Below are 27,448 nucleotides of genomic sequence, written 5' to 3'. Positions count from 1 at the left end.
CTCCTGTTTGGAACATAGGTGTTGTATAACAGGATCTTTGGTCCTTGATCACTGTTTGGCTTGCCTTATATTTAACTGTGCTTGTGTTTTTGTTTCTTTTTTTTCCTTCTTCTCTCACTTGGTTCAGATTCTTAAGTACAAAATTTAACATGCTAGTGTGTGACAGCATCAGAGCTTCATGAATGGCTGTTGAATGAATGAGTGAAGAACGAGTCAGCAGTAACACAAAGTGGAACCTCTGGAAAGATGCCTCTTGCCTAAAGATCTTAGCCATAACATTGACATGTGATGCCATATTAATCCTCAGAGGATTGAGGAAGTTTAGACCAAATCAGGGTCAACTGAAGACGCAGGTGGCTCTATCATGCTGTTTTTATGGCTCTCAAGCTGACTCACCACTTCATTGTTTTTTTAGTCCCATTCCTTTTCCTGGCTCTTTCTGTATGTCCCTGACTCATCCATTCTTTGTTCTTGTATGTGTTCATTTGTTAATTCATTCATCGACCAAATCATGCAAATCAAATATAATCATGTTCAGTAATATTTGTTGTTTAGCAAGTATTTACTAAGTGTCTGTGCTATGCTATATACTGTGCTAGAACTAGGAATAGAGCCCTGATTCCTGACCTCATGAGCACATTGTTTATTTTAATGTTTATTTATTTATTTATTTTTGAGAGTGAGAGAGAGAGAGAGAGAGAGAGAGAGAGAGCAGGAAAGGGGCAGAGAGAGGGAGAGAGAGAATCCCAAGCAGGCTCTACACTCTCAGCGCAGAGCCTGACATGGGTCTCAATCTCATAAACTGTGGGATCATGACCTGAGCCAAAATTAAGAATTAGACACTTAGCTGACTGAGCCACACAGGTGCCCCATGAGCACACAGTTTGAAGGAGCTGAACAGGCAATGATTCAGGTGTTTTTCGTGCAGCATGGAAAGCACTCCAGTGTGAAGAGCCTAGGGAGGCTCTGGGAAAACATAGGAAGGGTATCTACCCCAGCTTGAGGTAGTTAAGGAAGGTTTCTCAGAAGAGGTGATGTCTAAGCTGAGACCTTGAAGATGATAAAGAATTGATCATTTAAGAGGTTTGTCCTAGTATGGATGCTTGAAGCCAGTTGGGTACTTAGCAAACATTGATAAAAGAATGGATGGATGGATGGATGGATGGATGGATGGATGGAAGGATGAATTAATTAACCAAAATGCTATACTATATACTTCATCATAGACCAAAAGTGGACTTTTCTGGTGGTGGGGGGGAATGTAGTAATCTGGGCTATCTATCCACTTTGGTTCTAAAATCTATTTTATTTCTTTTAAGTACTATACAGTACTCCATAGTGGGAGTGTGTTACAGGTTATTTCACCATACCCCTAATGCTGAGCATTTATATTATTTCACACAGTTTTCCTATTACAAACAAATGCTGCAGTCAGTACTCTTACTGTACTTACAGTACTCTGTATTGTACTCTTACAGAACTCTTACAGGAACCTCCTTGTAGGCACATGTGAACATTTGTCTAGAGTTGATATTGAGAGATGGAATTGCTGGGTCATAAGCTGTAGGTCGTTTCATTTTAATGGGTACATTCTGTGGCATTCTGAGAGGGTGAACTAGCTCACATCCCGCCAGCAGCGTGTGGCAGGACCTGCTGTCCCACACTGTCACTACTACTTGACAAAATGAAAGTTTTTTGTCTTTGTCTATTTGATGGATGAAAACGTGGTTTCTCATTGATGTTTTTGCGATTGAGCATCTTGAGGGAGCCTCGTTTCAAGTATTTACTGGGTATCTACACTTTCTCTTCTGTGATTTGTCTATTAATGTCTTTAATTTATGTCTGGTGGTTAATCTGTTCATATCTCAGTTTTCCCATCTGCTAAACTGGGATTTTAATGTCAGTGCCCCTGCTTATTCAGCAATGTTATTAGAATCTAGGATGAAACAGGTAGTCAAGAGAGAACTAGCATTTATGAAGAAGTTACTCTTAGTGTAATCACTTGTATGTTGACATATTTTCCGATTTAGTATGCTTCCTGGATGGGAACCGTGTCACATTCTGAAGATACAGTAGACTAGAAAAACCAACCCAATCTCTGCCCCCAGCGGAGCCTAAATTTGGATGGTGTTAACGACCATCACATATGCAGGTCACTAACATCATACCAGTAACTACCATGTGGTGAATAGTTCAAATATGCTCAATATTTTTATAAGTCTACCAATGAGGTATAGGTGTCAGTATGCCTTATTTTTAGATCAGGAAGCTGAGACTCAAAGAGATAAAGTCATTTATTTATGTAAGATCTCATCATTAATAGATGCTAGAGTCCGGTTTTACATCTCCTTGCCTAATCCCAGGGCATTCCTGCAAATTACTGAGCATAATCATTGCTGTGACAGGCAGCACATAAGGTGGCACCTTGATGGATGGAGAGAAAAGGTATTTGAACTAGCTTTTCTTGTTTCCAAGGAGCAACAGAATAAATACACCAAAGCGAACAAAGATTTTTCTTTGTGTTTTGAACATGTAAGTAGAGGAGGAGGAGGAGACTTGATGAAGTGCATATCCAGTAGCATGTTGCTGAAATGCCTGCTCCAGGTCGGACCTCTTCCTGAGTGGGTGCTTCTCTGTGCTGCCTACCTGACATGGTCTTACCTGCATTCTGATGTCCTGCCTGCCAGGACTGATGAGAAGCATCAGGAGTAAGAGCTATTTCTTCAAGCCCAGAACAATTACCTCTGCTCCTAGCCCAGGCTAGCAGATTATATAGTCAGCACAATTGTACTCTATTTCTAGAAGTTGGGCATCATCTACCTATGACTCCCTCATGTCAGTCTTAGGCCAAGTACCTCTCAGAATGAAATATGGGTTCTGAGAACATTAAGGTAAGCAAAAGGGTTTAGCAAAATCAACAGATCTCCAGGGCCAGCAGCAGCCATAGAAGTGCTTACTGTCTCCAAGTACCTTCATGATTTTGAAAGTGTGAAGGGTCCCTGTTTGGTGCTAACACATGACTTATCTAAATTTCAATGGGTCTGTCTGATGCACTACTGAATTTTAAAGTGTGTTGTTACGGTGTTTTCTCTACAGATGTTAAATAAGATCCACAGAGGTTAAATGATGGACAGAAGGCTCTACTAATAAATTCCTTCCTTCCTTCCTTCCTTCCTTCCTTCCTTCCTTCCTTCCTTCCTTCCTCGTGTCCTTCCTTGTGTCCTTCCTTCCTTCCTTCCTTGTGTCCTTCCATCCGTCAGTCAGTCAGTCCATAATAAGTACCTATTATAGGTCAGTCTCCATGTGGGCTGGGCTAAATAATAGCCCAAGTAAAAATATAATTACAAGCTGAAGATTATTATTTTGAGGGGTCATAAGAGAGTATAATTCCTCCTTAAATTAAGGGGGGGGATATACAGAAACATAACTGTAGAGGTAAGCAGGGGCAAACATTATGGAGTTTGGATTTATTTGTTTGGATTTATTTATTTATTTGTGTTTTTATAAAATTCCTCTGGGTACCGTATGAAGAAAGAATTAAGGGAAAATGATAAAGTCCATCCAGGAGTTATTACTAAAGTCTGAACCAGAAATTATGATTATTTGCCTAGAAGAGTAGATGGATTGGAGGTATGTTTTAAAGGTCGAATCAACCATATTTGGTGATATATTGGATGCAGAGGTTTTAAGGAGTTACCCAATTACTTTCAAGTTTCAGGTATGAGTATTTGGAATGAGGGAAATGTTATTTCTGGAAATAAAATAATATGTTTTTTTTAATTTTATTTATTTAAATTCAAGTTAGTTAACATACAGTGTAGTATTGGTTTCAGGAGTAGAAAACAGTGATTCATCACTTACATATGACACCCAGTGCTCATCCCAACAAGTGCCCTCCTCAATGCCCATCACCCATTTAGCTCATTCCCCCACCCACCACCCCTCCAACAACCCTCTGTTTGTTCTCTGTATTTAAGAGTCTCTTATGGTTTGTCTCCCTCTCTGTTTTTATCTTATTTTACCTTCCTTTCTCCTATGTTCATCTGTTGTGTTTCATAAATTCCACATATGAAGGAAATCACATGATGTCTGTCTTTCTCTGCCTGACTTATTTTGCTTAGCATAATATATTCTAGTTCCATCCATGTTGTTGCAAATGGCAAGAGTTCGTTCTTGCCAAGTAATATTCCATTGTATGTATGTATGTAGATATATATATTCCACATCTTCTTTATCAGAGAAATATAAATCAAAAGAATAGATTTTAATTTAGTATGTTATTAGAGGGTGGGGTAGGGCAAGAGGCCCTTTGGAAAACAATGAGTTAGTGAAATCAGGTTGTAATGAGTGTCTTGATATCACTTACTTCTTTGTTCTCTCGCTGTTTGCCCTTGGGGTAGGTAGGATGGACTGGACTTTAGTTGTGCTTCTCCAATTCCTGATTTTTAAGCAAACAAATACATGAATAGGAAAGAGAAGGAAAATAACAGCCATCAGAGTAATTACAGATGTGGAAAGAATGGAGGAATTTATCTCACACTGGACGTTGGCAGGAAGAGTGGACAGAATCCATTCAGTCTGTGCTCAGATATGATGAGAATCCTTCAGGCAGGTCTTAGTGGGTTTATGTTGTGTCTGTGCAAACAGGAACCTCAGACATTATTTTAGAGAGTCTGAATTCAAAATTAAGAGACCTGATTCCCGGACCAGCACATGGCTGATTTGCTGTGTGACCCTGACCAGATCCTTTCAGTGGTTTGAGTCTCAGCTGTTTCCCCTGGAAAAAGCGGGTGATGTCCATGCAGTCTCATGAGGGGTGTCCTAAAAAAAAACAATGAGATAATGGTCTTGCAAGAACACAATGCAATCTTGGGGAACCATAAAGATTTAAATGTTCATGATTCTTTCTATTGTTTGGTTTTCATTAGGCTTGTTCTTGGCCAGGGTCAGTCTGGAGAGTATGTGTGAAAGGCAAAAACAGACATGCACAGACACATACATGAATCAATTTCCCATGAAACTCTCATCAAAGTTGCTAAGGTTCATTGTCGGATTAGAAGATGGGAAAGAAAAATTGCACTTAATCTCTGTAACTAAGCTAAAGAAAAAAAAAAGAAGAAGGAAAAAACAAAACAAAACAAAACACCACAGTGCTGACCCTTGAATCAGGAGACCAGGATTCCAGTATCGATTTCCTAAAACTTGCTCCGACCCTGATCCGTGACTCCCCATCTAAGGACCACAGTCTCCCTTCTGTAAAATGAAGACATAGGTATATAACTTCAAAGAACATTTCTAGCTCTGACAGTCTGTTTGGACCCTCCTTGAAGTCTCATCTGCACTGAGTGCATCTAATTCTGTAAGGGGGGGACGGGGCAGGTTGCATGGCCCGTTAGCCACAGGTCTGGACTGTGAGCTCAGAGACTGGCCGGTTCTATAGAAAGCCTTCTAGACATGCTGGGGCTCTCAGAACTCCTTGTTAACATCCTGCTCTCTCTTAGAGCCTACCAAGCTCTTTCCTTGGGACTGTTTCAGAATGTATCAGTGTGGTTCTCCTGGTCAGTGGCATTTTGTCTAGACAGTGAGACCCTAGAGGTGGGGACTAGCAGTACTCGCCACATTAGCCTAAGCTTTTGGTGCCAGGCCAGGCACCAAGTAGATGGCCAATAAATGTAGGTAAATAAATGCATGTAGGCATGCATGCATGAAGAAACCCTATGACATAACAATAAAGCCAGAAATTCGTGATGATGCAGATGATATATGGTATGAGGCCTCTCTTTTAATTTCCAAGATGGATTAGTTACCAGAGAATCAGAAAGACCAAAGAGAATCTTAATAGCATGGTCCCTTCTCTTGGGGCTTCAGTTTCCTCATCCTTAAAGTAAAGGTATTGGGCCATATTGGGCCAGATGATGTAAGTAAGTCTTCCTTTCATTCAACAGGTGTTTATTCAGCACTGTCTTTATAACAGGCCATGTCCTAGGCAGTGGGGATAAATAAACCAGTCAATAAGGGAGTCCTAGCCCTCTAGAAACTTCATCTAATTAGTAGAAGAAGTGGACAGGTAAACAAGGGTAACAAAATAGTGAGGAAGGTGTTATAGTAAAAGAAGCATGTAGGTAGGAGCTCCCCACTTGGCTTAAAGGCTCAGTGAGAAGCTCTGGGAGAAGGGTAGGACCTAAGCCAAGGCCAGGGTATTTAGTCAGGGATGGGAGTTAACACTACTTTCTCCTGGCAGAATGGGGTGAGGGGGGTGGAATTTAAGGAAGACCAGTTGAGCAAAGAGGTCAGAGAGGTTGAGAGAAGCCAGTAATGATGATTCTAGAGTACTGTACTGGAGGGGCTGGGCTTCATCCTGAGGGTAGGTAGTAAGGAGCCACAAAGTGTTAGGTAAGAGGATCCTGATCAGATTTCGTTTCAGGATAGTTCTTTGGTGATGAGTGGCTTTCTGGTAAATGTAGGGGTGGGGACACAGATTGGACACAGTCAGGTAAGTAAGACACTGTTCGTTGTCAGAACTGAAGCAGGAGATGAGGTGGGGGTGGTGAGAACTGGACGCACTGAGCTAAGGGGATGGACGTACTTGGCAGAGGGAGGAGGCAGGCGTGTGGGTTATGGCAGACACCTAGGGTACTGGCATCACGAAAACAGAACGTGGAGGTAGAGGCATATGTAGGTCGGGACGAGAGGCAGAACAGTTTGAAAGTGCCTTCCAGTTGCCAGCTATGAATCAGTGGCGGGCACACAGCTAGAGTTCACTTTGAACCGTAAAATTTCTTCCCTGTGTAGAGACTCAGGAGCAAGTGAGGTGAGCCTGTGCATGTGCACATGCACGTGCGTGTGTGTGTGTATGTGTGTGCGTGCATGTGAACGCACGAGCGTGTGTGCACGTGTGCATGCACGTAGAAGTGTGTGCATGTGTATGTGCATGTGTGTGTGGTGAGATGGGCAGACGGGACCTGTGAGCCCACCTGTTTTCATCATCCACTGATTCTCAAAATGTAGTCCAGTGTTCTGCAAAGGACCCCCGGGGGGTCAGGGGGTTAATCTTCCGTAGCACTAATGCCTATAACGTTACAAGGCATGGGCTTTGTTTTCTGCCCGGGATTAATCATTCACTCATGGGCTTTAATACAAGCCAGAGGCCACCTCCCTGTGCCTCATGCAAAGCAGTGCCCCGCCTTCCATGCTAACGCCGGCTCTCACATTCTTGTTGTCAGAGTGGGAAGTAGGGTTTTTTGCCCCAGCTTCAATGTACTATGAACTGAAACATTTGGAAACTTCCATCCAAGGATGTTAGTCAAAAATACCAGAACAGTTGAACTCTGCCATTAATTTTCTGTATGACTTGGGGCGATTCATTCCCCTTCTCTGGACTCTCATATCCGTCCCACGATTAGAAACTTGGAATAAGTGGTATCTGAAGGCATGCAGCTCTGTTTCTACATTTTTGTGTTTCCTTCCTGAGCTCCACTCCTTGTCTACAGCTCTGTCTCCAGATTTTTAAGCAGAGAGCATTCTCAAGTGCTCACGCCCCCTCCCATCTAGGAATTAGACCCAAAAGCTCTCAGACCTGGAAGGAGCATTGAAGCACTGACACTTGACCACTGAGAGAATTAAGGCCAGAGAGAGGAGGTCACTTGTTCAGAGTCACACAGCCCTGTGATGGCAGTACAGGGAATCAAGCCAAGGGCTCCTGACTCCCAGTCCAGGTGGTCCTTCCCGCACATAACAGAGTGCTGGAGTTTGGCCAAACCGTGAGGCTCAAATTTGAGCCAGGCTCTCTGTGATCACGGAGAAGTCTCCGATGATGCTCGGAGTGAAGTCATAGAGAGCCGACATCGGTAACGTCATGGCAGCTGGCGCTGGTGAGGGGGGTGGTATAGGAAATGAGAGAACACATTTGGCCAAGCGCAGGGTCCACGTGACCCTCCAGGCGCCCTCATTTCAAAACAAACTCAACCTTTTAGGTTCAAGTTCTCCCTCTTGTCAGAAACGTGACTTCCTGCTTCTAAGACGCAAGGCTTACAAAAGGGCTTAGAAGGCTTCATGGACATCAAATAGCTCTTACAAAATAGCGTTTTGATGAGTTAAGTGTAAATGAATCAGAAACATAAGGATTACATTTTCCCCAAGTGCACATGGGTTTCAAAATTTGAGGGGAAATGTAGTCTGCTGACTGCACGCCGGCTTTCACCGAACCCAAAGCATTCATGGGGTGGGCGGGCTGGGGGGAGAGAAGAAAGAGAAGCCCAGCCCCCAAAGGGTTTTAGATGTGGTGCCAGATTCGAAAATGCTGCTGGGCTTGCCCTCTGCCAGTAATAAAATTTCTGGCCACCCAGAGAGGCCACAGGGAGGAGAAAGGACATTGCTTTCCCTACTGGCCCCTGGTCCTCAACAACTGTGTTCAGTTAGTGCCCCTCAATCACCAGCTGTCACTGGTCCCTCCGCTCGACTCCCTGGCCCCTACTTGGCCTCGATTTTCACACTGTGCCGCATGCCTTGTTTACCTCCAACCGTAGCTGGTGTTTTGGCTCCCAGAGGCCTAGGCGACCGGTCAACTTGTCACAATCCCCAGCTCTGTAATCAAGAGACCTGTCCATCACCAGCAGGGTGTTTGGGGAAGCCGTCACACATCGCCTTTGGTTGCATTCAGGAAAAACAAGAGTCCCTTGTAGATCTTTCCTCTCCCCTTTCTTTAATGCTATCCAGGTGTGGTGTTTTCCCCAAACTGGCAAATGTCTTCCCTTCCGATCTGTGCCTGACACAGACAGCCAGCTAAATCTCAGCACTGCCGTTCCCTTATCCCAGAATTTGAAGCTCTGAATCTTTTATAATTTCCACATTGTCCCTCCATTCTTTCCCTTGTATTTTATGTCATTGCACCAAGAAAAGTAGAAAATCATTTCAATTGGTGGTAAAAGATGATTAAAACAAAATAACAAAGGCCTTGGCTGAAAACTGTTAGTTTTATTAAATTTGCTACTGTGTTTTAAATTGGTACCAGGGCAGATCTTTAGACAATTCTATCAAAGGCTGCTGGAATTAATCTGTTGCATATATACATTTGCTCCTTCCTGAGCTGTGGACAGAGTGGGGGCAGTGTAGCAAGCATGAAAAGAATAAGCTTTGTGTTACCTGTGTGAGGGGGACAGACCGGAACCCCACTGGAAGGGATCGGGAAGCCCAGTGGACTGCAGACCCCTGCCATCACATTCTCATTAGTTTCATCCAGACTATGGTTTGGAGCTCATACTGGTCACCAGGAGGAATAAGTGATGGATATTGTCTTGGTAACAAGGCAAAAATCAGAAGTCTCCCTAAGCCTTTTGCATCCTTCCAGCCACTATTTGGTTCCCCTCTGTATTGGTGGCTCTTCAAACTCTACCTTAGATTATACCCATCCTGTACTTGATTTATCCTTCCTTTGGGCCTTTGAACTCTTCGAAACCAATGATGGTATCTTCATCTTTGGGATGAGTCCTACCAAAAACTCCATACATGCTTTGTTTTCTTTTTTTCTCCTGCCCTCCCTTCCTTCCTTCCCCTCTCTCTCTTTCCTTTTTTCCTTCCTTCTTCCTTCCTTCCTCCCTCCTTCCCTTCCTCCCTCCCCCCTCTGTCTCTTCCTTTATTCTTTCCTTCCTTCCTTCCTCCCTCACTCCTTCCCTCCCTCCCTCTTTCTTCTTTTCTTCCTTTCCTTCCTTCCTCTCTCTCCTTCCTCCCTCCCTCCCTGTCTCTGTCTCTCCTTTCTTGTTTCCTTCCTCCCTCACTTCTTCCTTCCTTCCTTCCTTCCTTCCTTCCTTCCTTCCTTCCTTCCTTCCTTCCTTCCTTCCTTCCATAGCAGAAGAAAAGTGAGGTCCAGAGAGGAAAACTGATTCATCCAAAATCACAACCAAAGTTAATGGAAGAACTATGGTCATTTTTCCTGACATGTAGGATGGGGGCATCCACAGTGATGCCAGACTCTGCCTTTCGAGCTGTTTTTTCCCCAAGGGCATGTGGTGTTCTCCATCCCAAATCCTTAATGACCACCCTCTCCTGGTATAAAATAAGACCAAAGTGGCACTCAGCCTAGAACAAAAGTAAAGTGTTCTCTTAAGAATTCAGGGTGATACCCAGACAACATTGGAATTAAAGAATATGTTGTTATGTGGCACAAAACTGAGTGTATATAACCTTAATGTATGCATGTTAAGAAAGAAACTCTTTAGAGAGGACTACACACAGCTCCAGAGGTATTTAGTGAGGAAAAATATTTTGTTGTAAGTTTCATTTCTCTTTAAACAAAATAGGACATGGCACCTAGCGTGGGGCCAAAACTTGATAGGTACTCATCTGCTCCTGCATCATTCTTTCCATGGGGGATATTTGGTCTCCCTACCAACCACATAACCCTTTATACCTTTCCCCTTAAATCAGTTATCTACACTGCTATCAAAATGGTCTTCCATGAAACAAATATGATTTTTTTATTATATGTAATTTACTGTCAAATTGGTTTCCATACAACACCCAGTGCTCATCCCAACAGGTGCCCTCCTCAATGCCCATCACCCACTTTCCCCTCCCTCCCACCCCCCATCAACCCTCAGTTTGTTCTCAGTATTTAAGAATCTCTTATGGTTTGCCCCCTTCCCTCTCTGTAACTTTTTTCCCTCCCTTCCCCTCCCCTCTGGTCTTCTGTTAAGTTTCTCAGGATCCATATATGAGTGAAAACATGTGGTGTCTGTCTTTCTGTGCCTGACTTATTTCACTTAGCATAACACTCTCCAGTTCCATCCATGTTGCTACAAAAGGCCATATTTCATTCTTTCTCATTGCCAAGTAGTATTCCATTGTATGTATAAACCCCATCTTCTTTATCCATTTGTCAGTTGATGGACATTTAGGCTCTTTCCACAATTTGGCTATGGTTGAAAGTGCTGCTATAAACATTTGGGTACAAGTGCCCCTATGCATCAGTACTCCTGTACCCCTTGGGTAAATTCCTAGCAGTGCTATTGGTGGGTCATAGGGTAGATACTATTTTTAATTTTGGGGGGAACCTCCACACTGTTTTCCAGAGCAGCTGCACCAGTTTGCATTCCCACCAACAGTGCAAGAGGGTTCCTGGAAACAAATATGATTATATCATTTGCCTAGAAGGCCATTGTTCTCCTTTTCCTGACCTGGTTCCTCCTTCCCTTTCTCTAGTCAAGCCAGTAAACCTCCCTTGGGAAGTCTTCTCAGGTTCTCTCCTCTTCAGCCTGGGTCAGATGTCACTCTGTGCTCCCACAGCCCCTGCACTTTTTAGGCTGTGTCAAAGCCGTCCATTGACTTTTTCCTCCCAAAGCTTATGAGCATCCTAAAGGCAGGGCCCTAGTTTATTGACCTTTGAATCCCAGACCCACAAGAAGCTGGGAGTACTCAGTGAATGCTCTTTGCACAAATAAATGGATGAATAAATGAAATGATATAAATACAGTAAGACCTTGGATTGCGAGTAACTTGTTCTGCAAGTGTTCTTCAAGACAAGCAAACATTTCTAGTCAACGTTAACTTGATAAATGAGTGATGTCTTGCAATGTGAGTAGTATGTGACGCCAAACATCACATGATCAGAACTGAGCCAATGGTTCCTGAAATTTGCTTTGATATAAAAGTGCTTTGGATTGCAAACATGTTTCCGGGACAAAATATGCTCACAAAAACCAAGGTTTTACTGTATATTTATCCAGAATTTGAAAAGGTGGTCAAAGCCATAAATGTAATTATCTAGTGTAGAGCTAACTAGCTCGATTTAGTTCTCCTATACCCCTTTTTTGTAAACAGCAAAGATGAATCAGTGAAGATAGATTTGGATCTTACATTCACGGAACATATTATGTGTGCGCATTTATATGTACAAAGATACGGGAAGGGATGCTGACCAGAATGTTCTTGGTAGCCTGCCTCAGGGTGGTGATGGAATTTGAGAAGATTTGTCTTGGTTTTTTAATTCTTTCTTATAGAGCTCTAATTTGTTAAAAGAAACGTGAGTGTTCTTTATGGTTAGGAAAAAATAAAGCAATTATGATAATATGCTGTCACTTCTCAATTAAGAAAAAAAGGTCAGCTCTTACCCTAAAGATATGTTAGAACTGAAGCTAGTTTCCTCTACAAGTCTACAGAGGAAATAAAATGTAATCCAGTCTGCATTGCAGCTTCCTAGAAGGCTTTAGGACTATGAAGAGGAGTTTCCCTTATCTTCAGATAGTTTCAGTCTTCTGTACTTGGATTGGGTATTGATGTCTTGCTTACTACCATGAGCTTATCTCAGGAGTCCACTCAATGTCATGGAAAGGTCAGAAGTTCTAGAGTCAAACAGCATGGTTTAAATTCTGCTTTACAATTGTTATCTCCCTGACCTGGGCAGGTCACTACGTTACCCTGGACCTCAACTGAACGATGCAAATAAATGCCTTCTACCTTTCAAGTTTATATTAGGAATAGGATGAAGAAATTTGGTGAAGGAGCTAATCTAAAGGTGTTTCTAATACAAAGCATCCATCTGGACATTCTAGATGAAAATGTAACCGATACAAGTATCATCCTTTAGTATGTGTGACTGAAAAGCAGGAAAGCAGGAAAATGTGTGGCCAAGGCAAGAGATAAGATGAAATTGAGAATTAGACAGGTGAGCCCCAATGCTGATGTTTTACCACCATAATTGGGATAAGGGACAATCATCAGTTTTGGCAACTGAGTGGGTTGAGTATTCTTGCTTATCATAGCAGAAGAGATTGGGCCCTGCAGCTCTTCAAGGTGAGGAATTGTACCTAAGGCCTTCAGGACACAGTGGTGACCCCTGAAAGTCTACATGCATGGTGAAAAGGTGTACTAGGCAAAACTATGTATGCATATGGCCTAAACCTCACAAAGATTGAGGTTTGAATTTATACTGCACACCGTTGTCTGGAAATGCCTGACCTGGGAAACTACTGAGGAAAGAAAAAAAAGAGGGAGAGGAAGAGAGAGAAGGGAAAAGGTTCTGGGTTAGTGATGTTCCAGGGGTACCTAGAAGTGAACTTGAAATCATTCTAGGAGGATATAGATTTGACACAGGAGACATGTGATTCCCACAGATTAAAACCTAATGAACATGAGTTCCTGTGTCAAAATTTAAAACATAAAAAAAGTAAACAAGACACCCAGAGAAGGGGCAACAGTCCATACCAAGGTTTTTGTTGAAGTTTGATCTTGGTGACAAGCATGCATATTAATTAGTATATTAGAGTAAACGAGAAAAAGAAATATAATTGGAAAATACAGTCTGCAAAGATTAGATGGACCGAGAAGGGGAGAGAGCAGAAATAAAGAAATCCAACAAATCCAAATGAAGGCAAGAAAGAGGGGAAACAAATATGCAAAAAAAAAGAGGAATGATCATTAAAAAGCACAAACAAGATGTGAAAATAAATCTGACACAATAGTCCTTCTACTAATCAGATTAAAGTCACCTCTGAAGGTTCTCAGGTTGGACTTAACTAAAGATAAGTTCACTGAAAGGTGAAAGGTAAAGGAATGGAAAATATTTGCCAGGCAAATACTAAGCAAAGCTAATTAATATTCATCAGATAAAGGAAACATCGAGGCAAAAAATCTTACTAAGATATAGAGGTCACCATATAAATGATGAAAGGAAATTATGTAACGATTTTGAGCTGAAATATACCAAATAACATGACCTGAAAATGTATAAATAAAAAATGACTTACGTAAAAGAGAGATGAATCTGTGATATTATGATATTTTAACACACCTTTCTTTTTTTTTTTTTTCAACATTTTTTAATTTATTTTTGGGACAGAGAGAGACAGAGCATGAACGGGGGAGGGGCAGAGAGAGAGGGAGACACAGAATCGGAAACAGGCTCCAGGCTCCGAGCCATCAGCCCAGAGCCTGACGCGGGGCTCGAACTCACGGACCGCGAGATCGTGACCTGGCTGAAGTCGGACGCTTAACCGACTGCGCCACCCAGGCGCCCCAACACACCTTTCTTAATAATTAATAGATCAAGCAAGCTAAAATAATGATCTAGAAGATTTTGAACAACACAAAAAAATGTTTCATCTGATAAAAGTGTGTAGAACCTTGCTACTGAATTAAATTATATACATATTTTTTTTTTTCTGGGACATGTAGAACATACTTTTTCAATTTACCATGTCATAGGCCAGAAAACAACAAATCAAAAGAACCAGTGTCACATAAAACATTATCTCCATGATACAATACATTCATATATACATACATGAATAAATACATAAATAAATAGATAATTAAATGACAAAAGTAAAACTTTTTGGTAATTTAAATATATGACCAAGAAGCCAAAGACTTGTGTAAGATATTAGCATAAAGAATTCAGCAATATATTAAAACCTCTGCCTTCACACAAACATGCACGTTGTACATAGGCGGGATTATCCCAGAATAAGAAGAGACTCTAATGTTAGATGGTCTCTGAATTCCAGTAATTCACAATAGTAGCATATGAGACGATTTTTCTAAAAAAAGGTTGTCTTAACTAGGTGCAGAATTTAAGTCTCTTGTTAAAATCAGGCCCCTTTATGATCAAAACAAGACAAAGCAAATGAAACAGTGTTATCTGGGAATAGAAAGGTACATCCTTGGGGCGCCTGGGTGGCTTAGTCAGTTAAGCGGCTGACTTCGGCTCAGGTCATGATCTCACGGCCCCGCGTCGGGCTCTGTGCTGACAGCTCAGAGCCTGGAGCCTGTTTCGGATTCTGTGTCTCCCTCTCTCTGACCCTCCCCCGTTCATGCTTTGTCTCTCTCTGTCTCAAAAATAAAAAAAACGTTAAAAAAAAAAATTAAAAAAAAAAAAAGGTACATCCTTAATCTCCTAAAGGATATATACTGAAATACAGTAGGCATAACTAACAAAACAGTCTGTGAGGACATCTAAATATAATATCAATTTGTAAAACTGAGTTATTTTATTAGTCTCCAAATATGAGAATACAAATACAGATATGCAGGTATATGTGTGTATATGTGTGTGAGTAGATGGATCAATAGGTAGATAGATACATAGATTAAAGCTACCATTTACTATAGTGCTGACATCTAGAAATGCTTAAAGTTAGGTATATATTCCTAATAAAATGTCATCACAATTTTTATGAAGAAAGCTTTAAAACTTTACTGAAACCATAAAAGGAGACCTATATAAATAAAAAGATGAAGTGTGTGTATAAATGGGAGGATACAATACCATAAAGATGTCTTTCCTCCTCAAATACGTCTATAAATTCAATGAAATTGGAATCAAAATCCCAACAGGCATTTTAAAAAATGAAACTTTGAATTCACGTGGAAGATCTCAGGGGTCTTTTGAAGGGGAAAACCAAAGTATAGAATGGACTTGTAGCATAAATCAAGACTTTTATAAAACTCTGGATATTAAGACAAAGTGCTATTGATAAGGAGATTGAAAAAAAATAGGTCAATGAAACAAGATTACCCAGAAACAAACTTATCTAAGTACGGAATGATATATGGCAGGTGTGGTATTGCATGCAGTTCAGTAGCAAAAGGATTATTACATATATAATGCTGGGCCAATGGCTCATCCGTATGTGAGGGGAAAATAATCATTACCACACACCACTTGAAAAACTATATTGTTCGTGGTTAAAGCCATACATGTGAAAATAAAAACCTTAAAACTATTCAAAAGAAATAGAGGTGACTATGCTATGACCTTGGCAGAAAGAAACATTTATGCACCAAGATATAAAAAGGACAAATCGTGAAGGAGATGATTTAAAAATTCTCCTCAACAAAGCAGCATAAACAGAATAAAAGGAAGAGGAGTCACAGACCTAGAAATAGTATTTGCAGTACCTTTAATTGTAAAGGATTAGTACACAGTGTATGTAAATATACTTACATGGCAATAGAGAAAAAGAAAAAAAAAGAACGCAATTAAAACAGGCAAAAGTGATGAACAAGCAAGTAACACGGATGGAAACCTATGTGGTCAACAAACACATGAAATGATACTCAGCCTTGTTAGTAATCAGGGAAAGGCAAAATGCAGCAGTAATTAAATGATATTTTAATATCCATCAGATTGGCAAAAAATGTTTGGCAGAATCAAGTGCTGACACAGACCTGGAGCATCTGGAAGTCTGTTGTAGGCAACAGACTTAATTGGTATAACCATTTGGGAGAATAATTTGGCAGTATCTACAAAGTTGAAGATGAAATCGATTACCTTCATCCTAGAGATCCTACTTTAGATACATTTCTTTCAGAAAACTTTGGTTCTGTGTGCAAAGGAAAATGGACACAATGTTTAAAGTAACATTATTGGAAATAGCAAACAAAAAGGATTAATGGTGGCAATAATAATGGAAACCACCTAGATGTCCATCAAGAAAAGAATGGCCAAATGAAGTGCGGTATATTCATACAATATAATATTTACATCAATGAAAATAATGAGCTAGAGCTGCGTGTATCCATGTGTTTGATTTTATGTATCAGTGTGTACGATTTCAAAAAATAATGCTAGGCACAAAAAATGTCAGCTTCATATTGATAAATGGGGTATTAAAACACTTATGAAATTTAAAATATGCAAAACAATGCATGTGTATGAAAACATTCATGATAGAGAAATGGGATACAGGTGGAGCACACAGGTGGGTTGAAAGCAAATACACAAAATAGTATATTTTATTTCTTTTTACAACAAAAATAAGAGATGAAGGGAATATGGCAAAGTGTTATAATTTGACAAATCTGGGTAGTGAGCCTAAGGACTTTTATTTTATAGTGTTCTCTATGCTTTTCTATCTAACTGATATCTTTTCTCGTTAAGACAGTAATAATCGTATGTACAAAGTTCCTTGGTACATCATCTCAGGCTCAGAAAGTGTTTTCCTTCTCTGCCCATTCTTGGCTGGTAGTCGGTATGCAAAGTGCTTGGGTATTACCCTCTGATCCTTGGCCCAGGGCAGAACTGGAATACTTGGGCTTTTCCTCAGCCAGATGCATCCTAGGTGGTGCCCGCCCACCATGTCGTCCAGCTCAGACAATCTGGTGGTAGATCTTGAACTATACCCATTCTCAGTGCACAGTTCTAACTGCTGAGGTGGCTTCTAGCTGGTGGAAAAGCTCATGACAGAAAAATACAAAACTACATTTCTCATTAAATTAGGAATATGCATTGCAAAGTTGATCGTCTTTCTCCCGAGATTTCCATTTCATAGATGAAGAGACAGAGACAGGTCAGAGACAGGAAATGGCTTGTGGTAGTGGTAGTGTTTAAGGGAATGTTTGTAGTTCTCCTACAACTTTCAAAGTGGTCTTTGTATGTGGACTCTACTTGGTTCAGAACTAGGTTTTGAACTTTTCTGCGGTATTTTCTCTGTTCATAACAGCTTCCACTTCCAGAAAGTGCTGTCTTGGGATGGAGTTAGATAGACCTGGCTCAAGTCTCTGCCCCAAAAGCAATGTCACTGTGGGCAGTAGGTCAACCTTCCTAAATACGACTTTCAACAACTGAAAAGGGAGATAATAATAATTATTGAAGAAAATGTTGTTTGGATTAAATGAGATGATTCATAGAAAATACTAAGCATAGTGAGAAGTATATGATAAACAGGCAACAAACGGAAATGACAGTCGCTGTTATTATTGCAGAGGAAGGAGTTTCAAAGAAGCATGACACAGTTTGGAGAGACAGACTGTGATCAGTGAATGCTATAAGATGGAAACAATAGGGGTCGATAAAGAGTAATCAAGAGGCTTTAGAGCTTTTCCTGGGAGCAGCAAAATGGGATATGTGCATAGTGCAGTGAGGCTCTCGGTCCCTCTTTTCTGTTGATGCACTTTTCTATTTCTCATTTCATTTTCGCGTGGGTATGGGGCAAGAGTCCTATATCCTGATTAGAAGGTAGAAAAACAGACCTGAAGAAGTGAAGTGACATGCCTGTAGATTTCAGATGGGTTTTCGTGGACCAGTCAAGTGTGATATAAACTACACATCAACACTTTATTTTTTTTTTAATTTTTTCAACGTTTTTTATTTATTTTTGGTACAGAGAGAGACAGAGCATGAACGGGGGAGGGGCAGAGAGAGAGGGAGACACAGAATCGGAAACAGGCTCCAGGCTCCGAGCCATCAGCCCAGAGCCTGACGCGGGGCTCGAACTCACGGACCGCGAGATGGTGACCTGGCTGAAGTCGGACGCTTAACCGACTGCGCCACCCAGGCGCCCCCACATCAACACTTTAAGAAGTACACATTTTTGCCAAAAGCTAGGTCAGATGGTGCTTAGCCTCCTTATGGATATTTATGTCCATATTAATATTTTCAAGATCATGATTTCATAATCTGGCAATAGTCTATAGACTATATGGCAATAGTCTATAACTAAATTCTACTCTAAGATTGGGACCTCAAGGTACTTGACCGGCTCATTTGGTAGAACATGTGACTCTTGACCTCGAACTTACAGTTTTGAGCCCCATGTTGAATGCAGAGATCACTTAAAAATAAAATCTTTAAAGGGGCGCCTGGGTGGCTAAGTCAGTTGGGCGTCCAACTTCAGCTCAGGTCATGATCTCGCACTTGGTGAGTTCGAGCCCCGTGTCGGGCTCTGTACTGACAGCTCAGAGCCTAGAACCTGCTTCAGATTCTATGACTCCTCCTCTCTCTGTCCCTCCCATGCTCATTCTCTGTCCTGCTCTCTCAATAATAAATAAACATGAAAAAAAATTTTTTTAATAAAATCTTAAAAAAAATAAAAATGGAATAAAAATTAAAAGATTGGGCTCCCGATCTGATCCACATTACCATCAATATGACATTTCTGAGGAGGATACTGAAATATCATACCAATTAGAAATGCCACTGTTTTCTTTTATAATTGCCAGAAAGGCGAACCGAAGGCTGATATGTCATTTGAGAGGTTTGTGAAAGAACGATGGCTAAATGTTATTTTTTTTTTCAAAAGAAGTCATACAAAGGGTGCATGAAACAACACCTCAAAAGTAGCCAAGCAATCTCATCCCATTTCAAGACTGCAATTTACATTTATTAGCTGGACTGATGAAATTAATCTGAGATGCAATTTGAAGAATTGACCATTAACTGTTAATGAGGTTTAGCTTTTAAAAAAAGTAAGTAAATGACACTGAGAATTCTGTGAAATAAATCAGAAGTGATGCAGTTAATCACGTTTCAGAGAAAGTGGTAACATTTTAGTTCCAAGCAAAGAGTAAATAGGGAGTTTTGGCTTGGCAGTGTGATGCCCCTTGCTGCTCTAAATGAGATTTTGAACCGGAGAGTGGCTTTGGATCTCGGAATATTCTGATGGTGTTGGCAGTTCTGGAAAAGGGAGATACCACAGAATGGTTCAGGCATCAAGGTTGAGATGTTGGCCGCAGCAGGGATGCAGAAGGAATCACTCGGAAGCTTCTGGGCTGGGGAAGAGGGACAGAGGTTAGAGTCTGATGGATGTGGGAGGCCCAGGATAAGGAGTTTAAGTGACAGGGTAAGATCAGGTGGTATCAGGGAGCAGCTAAAGGGAACAACTTGACATCAATGTCCCACTTTTAGACCAAGTGCGAAATGGGTCCTAACCTCCAGCAAAGGCTTCAGAGGTCACTAACTTGTCCTTCCATAAGAATTCTGGGGTGCCTGGGTGGCTCAGTCGGTTAAGCGTCCGACTTCAGCTCAGGTCACGATCTCGCGGTCCATGAGTTCGAGCCCCGCGTCGGGCTCTGGGCTGACAGCTCAGAGCCTGGAGCCTGCTCCGGATTCTGTGTCTCCCTCTCTCTCTGCCCCTCCCCTGCTCATGCTCTGTCTCTCTCTGTCTCAAAAATAAATAATAAAAACGTTAAAAAAAAATTAAAAAAAAAAAAAAAGAATTCTATTCTACCCAGGGGCGCCTGGGTGGCTCAGTTGGTTAAGCATCCAACTTCGGCTCATGTCATGATCTCATGGTCCGTGCAAGCTCTGCATCGGGCTCTGTGCTGACAGCTCAGAGGCTGGAGCCTGCTTCAGATTCTGTGTCTCCCCCTCTCTCTGCCCCTCCTATGCCCATGCTCTGTCTCTCTCTGTCTCTCAATAATAAATAAACGTTAAAAAAAAATAAAGAATTCTTTTCTACCTAGATTCTTGAGAAAAGAGCCCTCAGTTAGCATTAATTTTGACTTCAACATGGAGGAAATGTAGTTTTATCACAAGGATTCTTCAGTGGGAAAAACATAATCTTTTAATAGCAGCAGCACTGCTCTCCTTTCCCTGCCTTTTCACCAAAGTAGTGACTTGGGCTTCTCTTTTCCTATCTGGAAACTTGGGATAACAACCCCTCCTTCCAAGAGCTGCTGTCAGGCTTCTGGGAGGTAATGATACATGGGCTGTGCACACACAGTTGGAAGAAGGAGGCTTATCAAGGTCTCCCTACCAATCAGATGTGTTCTGTGTGATGCTAGTGGGTAAGAAGGAGGTGTGAGCGGAAGTTATCGGGAGACAGATTTTGCCCTGGGATAAGACAAACCTTCTGGGATCCAGAATTTTCAGAAGTTGGAATAGCCACATGGAGGGAGAGCAAGCTGCAGGCACTGAGGGTGTTGTAGCTACATGATGTAGCAGAAAAGAGACTTTCCACTAAGCTGTGGCACGTGCAATTTGTGGGTTTACCTAACCAAGGTTACATGTAGCTGTCACTCCATCCCTTCTACTGAAGAGAGCATAGCATAACTCCAGTGAATGAGAATATTGATACTTAAGCATTAATAGTGATGGGTTAAAATTTGTTAACCATCAGAGGCTGGGCACATATGTGCTTTATATATGTTTTCACATTCAATCTGTAAGAAAATGCCATGAGGTCAGGTTTATGACTAATTTAGAACAGGCTCAGGGCAGTGAAGCAACCTGCCTGTGACTTCTGAGCTCGTAAGAGATGAAGCCAGGATAGAGACACATGTTTGCTTGCCTCAGACTTGTGTTTATTGAGAAGGAGGAGGAGGAATAGGGGAGCAAGGAGGGCAACGTAGGGGGGAGGCGGAAAACATTCATAAATACTAGCAGAGTACCTTAAATATTACCAGCCATAAGTCATTTGTGACACACACTACAAGGAAAAACACAACGTAGAGATGTACTCACACCCTCCTGCTTTCCACAGAAGAGCTCCATCTAGTTCAGACAGTGACCATATGCCCCCAGTGGCCTGAGATATAGCCTGAAGAAAATTTCTTTTTTTATTTCATAACATGGCCACATTTGTTTAATATAAAACATGCCTCCATATTTTAGAGGAAGGTGAATATACAGTAGAATGCATGGCTTCCTTATCTTGTGTCTCCATGTATCACCTGGGAAGACCCTGCTCTCCCCTTCCCCCAAGGAAAGCCACTCTGCCCGACACCACGATACTCAGTTTTAGAAGTACCACCAGAAAAAGTGTACATTTGTTGATCTAGAGGTGGCTAAAATACCTAAAAAGCTTTTTTTAAAAAGAAAAAAAGAAAGCCTGTTTCACCAAATCAGCATTCCAGAAGTTTACAAGGCAACAGTTAATTCATATATTCATACATATAATAGCTCAAGATTTGTATGCATTTTACCACCTAGCTTTCATTAACAGAACGCTAATGGAATCCCCAGGGACTTCTAGTCTACCCTCAATAGTGCTTTTTGCTGTAGCACTGCCAAAACAAAGTCTCTTTTGGGTAACAAGTCCAACATTCTCAGGAAGGCTATATTCCTCACCAGAGTCCTCCAGTGCTCATAAACTCATGCTCATCGTTGTGTTGAGATTTGGGAGACACTGTCTGTTCATTGCCTCTGCACCTGTTATCTTATTGGCCTTATCCAAACAGCCCCAGCCCTAACAGCAGCTGAAACAACAGATGGGCAGGAGAACTTGAGATTTTTTTGACATCGTCCTTTTGTTTATGAAATCCCACCCCCCAACTCTGGAATCTGATAGGAATTCTCTTCATTATCATTTTGTGGGATTTTTTTTCCCCATGACATTTTTTATTCTTAAAAAGTAAATAATTAATCCGAGGGTGGGGGGAGATAAAAAGAGGAATAACATTGCCCTTTGAAAATGGTCAACAAGGAAATGGGGGTGGTGATTTTGTCACGTGGAATTGACATAAATGTATCTTTGCCTTGGAGGATAATTGCCAGTAGCCAGGTTTGGTGGCAGGATGAATTCAAGCAGGGAGCTGAGACGGGCTAATGAAGGGGAGGGTGGAAATCTGGTAATAAGGTTGAGTGTGAGGAAGTCGGAACAGGCACTGCCCTGGGAGGTCTGAAGAGCAGAGGGGAGATGCAGGCTAGGCAAACTGAGAATCTGGCAGGCACCAGTGCCTGGAATTGCAATTTCAGGACAGAATCCCCATTGCAAGGGATGAGATTATTAAAACAGGCCTAACCTAGGGATTATGGAGGCAGAATGCAGGATATTATTTAGTAGCATATGACTGTAAGCAAGTTGATTAACCTCTCTATGCCTCAGATTTATCATCTGTAAAATAAACATGGAAATACTCGTACACACGTAGGGTTGTTTTGATCTCAAATGAGAAAATACACAGAACGTGTGTAGCCCCAAGCCTGACAGTCAGTTAATGGATGCTGCTATGGTTGCTCCTTTAGTCTAGAGTGAGACACATGGAGAGGAGCAGGAGGTGGGGAGAAGGACAACCAGTGGATGTGCAGTATAAGGAAGGGGCTTACTGACACGTAATGGGGTTTTGTTGAGTGCCTAAAATGAGGGGGAAAGAGCAGACTGTGCCCACAGAATCTGGCATGATACTTTCCCCACTCTGTCTGCTTATCCCATTTAGTTTCTCTCCCAGACACCCTCATTTTGGGCCACATACCATCCGACTTTTATCCACCAGGGTTATTGTGAAGGTTAAATTAAAGATCAAAAAGTATCTAGTAATATTCACAGTCATGTGTCAATTGATGCTAGTTATTATTGCTGTTCGTTCTGGTGTGGTCTGTCATGCGTAGGCGAGTGTCTTAACCATAGCAGATGATAAAAATTATTGGATGACTTAATGTATGTGTGCTTTCAAAAGTAAGCAGGACTGATAGAATATCCTCAAGGGGATCAATTTTGTCTGCCCCCAGAATTGTGTCCGTGTAGCTGATCATCTTCATTAACAGTCTTCTTTGTTTTCCAGGGATCTCAGTCTTGGCAGTGTGTACAAATACTGGGTCATCACCATTTCGGGAAGTGAAGAGAGTGAGCCATCACCTGCTGCTGTATACATCCACGGGAGTGGGTATTGTGGCGACGGCATTATCCAGAAGTAAGTAGATCTCATTAATGAAAGGGGAGGGAGTGATGTTAACCAGGTGGCGAGATGGTCAGGGTGCTACGCAGAAGAGCTTATGAGATACTCTTCGATGTGTGAGCTGTGAGTTCCCAGCAATGCCCAGCAGTCTGTCTGTCTGCAAGTAGCTTGCTGGCCTCAAAAGAAAAGCAGTGATTCTTCTTGGAACACATCTATTTCTCGAGTATGTAATATAGAATATGATTCTGACAGGGCTACTGTCATCTACTTACTACAGTATGCTCTTACTTAGGGTTGTTTTATGTTGACTCTAAGGGTTCTGTTTGTCTTTTCCATCCCAGCCCACATTCAGCTAACCGGACACTCTGTGCATCCAGGTCAAAACACTTTTATATTCTTTGCTGGCTACTGTTTAAAGTTGTTAAAAACTGTGTATTTATTTGTTATTTCTGTTGTAGCGTGTTATAGTAACAATTTACAAAATGGATCATAGGCTCATCAAAATAACAAAATATCCTAACTTGCTATAATGCTGAAACCACATGTAGTAAACAGCACTCCAGGGTGAATATTGAGCATGAACATAAATAAGTGCAGGGGGGCAAAGGAATCAGAAAGTGTAAAGACTCCACATGAGCAGCCAAAAAGGAAAAATGTGAGTACAAAATAGAAAGCTGCATGTCTTCACCATGGATTTTGTTGGGTCATCAGTCCATTTATCCCCTTGTCCACAGGGTGAGGTATTGCACAACTGTGAAATAGGGGCAAGAAACCATCAAGAGTCTTGCATTGTTTAAAAATTTTTTCGAAAAAAAATAAAATAAACCTCCTCTTAAGAGTTTTTTCCTCCAAAATTAGCACAAAAATGTTTTCTGGCACAACATCGAATAGTTTTTTCCCTAGAGGTGAAAAAGGGACCAGAAGTCATTCGCAGTTAAGTTTCTTATTGCTAACTTTGTGTTCCTTATTGCTAACATGGTTGCAAGTTGTACTAATGCTAAGAGACTTTTAAAATTGTCAGCAGGTTTAATGATAAACGTCACACATGGAGAGGACAAACAAGCTATTGGCGAAATCCCATCATTAAATGGCGCTGTTGGGTGTCACATAATATCTGTGCAATGTGGAATTGCAGTGACTGTTTCTGTAGGGGGAGGGGCGCCGTAAAGAGAATTTGTTTCACAGTTGGATGAAACCGCTGATATGCAGACCATGAATCATAGGTGTGGTACATATATGAAAGAAAAGTGCTAGATGACTCCTTCTTTCAGTTCATCATTGACTCTGGTGCTGGAGGGGAAGAGCAATTTAATTTGGTACCGATGATCGTGTGGCATGTAATGTAAATTGGAAACCTGCTTTGGGATGAAAGGACCGGCCAGGCTAGCAAGGATAACACAGTTGTGCAAGTACAGCATTTGCACATGAATACCCGTCCACACAGACATCAGTTACTGGCCAGCAGTTTGCTTTCTAGTCATGACTTCCATTGAAGGAAATATTGAATGTTGCATATATGATCAGATGACGGCCAGCATGTTACATCTTTTCAACGTGCTGTGCAGAAAGAATGTCCAAGTTTCAACCACCCCCACAGACTGAAGTATATGGGCTATGACAAGAAAGGTACTAATTCCAGTTTTGGGAATGAAAAAATGATGCTTTCTTTTAATATAGACACTGGCAAGGCCAGTAATGATTATTTGCACAATTTCAAGTGAATTGCCGAAATGACAATGATATCCATGTCTTAAATGTCCTGCAGCTATAATTACAAAGCATGAATTATCAAGGTTTTAATATTAAGGAGATAATATAAGGATTTTTAAGTGTTGAATTATGGTACAAATCACCTGATGGCCAAGAATTTGACTCACGAAGCATAGAAGATAAAGCTCTTCGTTGGTCGGAGAATGAAACTCCTGATGTGTTGTCCTGTGCACTTAAAATCCCATCCAAATGCAACAACTAAACATGAAGATACAGTTTCCAGTGCTTAATGTAATGCAACTGGGGAAAGGGAAGCCTTTCACTGTTCTCTCCCACATTAAGACATCAACTTCTGGCTCTTGACACAGCTGTTCTGATGGAGTACTGAGCGACTGAACAAGGCAGTCTCCAGGGAAAGTGCCCCATCATTGTGGGTCTAAGACTGAGCTGCGCATCCAGAATATCCAGGAAACACTTGCGGTCATTGCTGACAACCCATAATTGTGATTTGGGATTTTCTAATTTAGCACAAAGAATAAAAAAAGAAACTCACCAGATGTAGAACCTGACCTATAACACAGTCTGTTCATTTTGGAGCCAGATAGAGATGTATTGGTAAAATACTGCGAACAATATCATTCTTCTTGCTGATCTAAAACTATTATTATTATTATTATTATTATTATTATTACTATAATTATTAATATAGTAGTATTTTTAATAAAGTTTTTTTAGTACTTTTACCTAGAATTGGTATCCTACACAGACATCAAATATTTTCTAAGTTACCTACAGGTACCAAATATTTGTTAACATGCTTTGGAGAAAACCAAATGCAGTTGATGGATGGTTCCCTGGGCAAAAACAAACAAATAAAAACTTTGAGGAAAAGGAGGAATATCATCTTAGCTAGTTGGATTTTTCATGGGATGATACACGTGAATTTACTATATATATTTAAGGGAATTTGCAAAGTTATTCAGATAGACTAAACACTTCACGAGGCCCCTAATGGATGAAAGCATCGGATGAATATAATGATAATACTCATAAATATTTTTTGAGCCTCCGCTATGCACGAGCATCGTGCTACCCTATTATCTCCATATGAAACCACATGAACAGCATCCATATAAAATAGGTTCTGTTACCATACTTTACAAAAGAGATAACTCATGTACAAAGACTCTAGTGACTTTCTCAACCTGACATACCCGGGAAAGAGCGGAACCTAGATGTGAACCCAGAGCCCATGTTCTCATTGGGATTCACCATTGCCTCACCTTGTGACCAGCAACCCTACAAAACTAACAAGTAAAGGAGTAGCTACATGCTCTCTGTTGTACCCCAGGCACTGTGCCTGGCATTGCGGGGCTAGGATGACAAAGGCTGTCGCTTCCTTTGACATCTGAAAGCCCAATGTAGGGGGCTGTCAGGTAAATGGGCAGAGGTGGTCAGTTTGACAAGTGCTATCATAGATGGAGCCTGGTGGCTTTGGACACAGAGAAGACCGCCATCCACTCCAGCTTGGGAGGTCAAAGGAGGTTTCTCAGAAACTCTATCTAATGATAGATCTATCATGCCTAGAAGATATTTGTGGTAACACTAATGTTTTGCTTAAACCAAGAGAACATACTGTTTGGGTGGTGAGGGAAGGCGGGTTAGATGTGTTCTTTGTGGCTTTGGGAAACCAGCCCAGGTTCAAAAAAAAAAAAAAAAAACCTCTCCCTAGATAACCCATGAGATAGCTAAGAAACACAAGGGATTCACTGGCAGTGATTGGGAATATGGGCCCAGCTTGGAATACGGAATTCCCTTCTCCCTGGCTCCTAGGTTTGCAGACAGGGGAGAACTTGAGTACCTCCTCAGTGATTAGTGCGATGGCCCAGCCATCCTAAGGATTGATTGCAAGGCACCATCCTGCTACTCCAACACCTCCTAAAAGCAACAAACATTTCCCAGTGTTAATTGCCCGGGTGAAAGGAAAAGTCTGAGGCCTCTCCCATGCTGTGACAGGTCCCAGCTGGTCTCTGGGGAAGGAGGGACAGCTGCCACACACTCTGCAGAGACCTCCCAGGACTAAGAGGGAATGGGATCCGTGATTCCCCAAGCATCTACTGTATGTCATGCACCATGCCAACCATGTTAAGTTACATTCTGTCCTTGTGCTGGCTCTAAGGAGCAAGTCTAATGATCTCCATTTGAACCTGTGGGAAAACAGAGACCCAGCATCTGGAAGAGCACTGTCCAGTGGATTTTTCTGCAGTGATGGAAACATATTCTGTTCTGTCCAGTCCAGGAGCCACTAGCTACGTACTAGGTACAGCTCTCGAGGACTTGAAACATGGCTATGGCGACTGAGGAATGGAATTTTAACTTTTTTTGTAGTCTTAATTGATTTAAATGGTCA

The 27,448-nt window shown here is 41.4% G+C and overlaps 1 protein-coding gene across 2 annotated transcripts in view; it reads left to right on the top strand.

Annotated features, from left to right (window-relative positions):
• PAPPA (pappalysin 1) overlaps window positions 1-27,448 on the top strand; it is a 244,862-nt gene that overhangs the window by 86,839 nt on the left and 130,575 nt on the right. For both annotated transcript variants that reach the window (XR_009251453.1, XM_058694371.1), the window contains exon 8: window positions 23,215-23,343. Coding sequence is in view for 1 of the 2 variants with exons in the window: in XM_058694371.1 (XP_058550354.1) it covers window positions 23,215-23,343 (129 nt within the window). In the remaining variant the exon portion in view is untranslated. The remainder of the gene's footprint in view (window positions 1-23,214; window positions 23,344-27,448) is intronic.

Source organism: Neofelis nebulosa, chromosome 12 (genome assembly GCF_028018385.1).
Source record: "Neofelis nebulosa isolate mNeoNeb1 chromosome 12, mNeoNeb1.pri, whole genome shotgun sequence".
In the NCBI taxonomy this organism is placed as follows: domain Eukaryota; kingdom Metazoa; phylum Chordata; class Mammalia; order Carnivora; family Felidae; genus Neofelis; species Neofelis nebulosa.
Note: the sequence above shows the minus strand (reverse complement) of the source record. Positions and strands in the feature narration are given on the sequence as shown.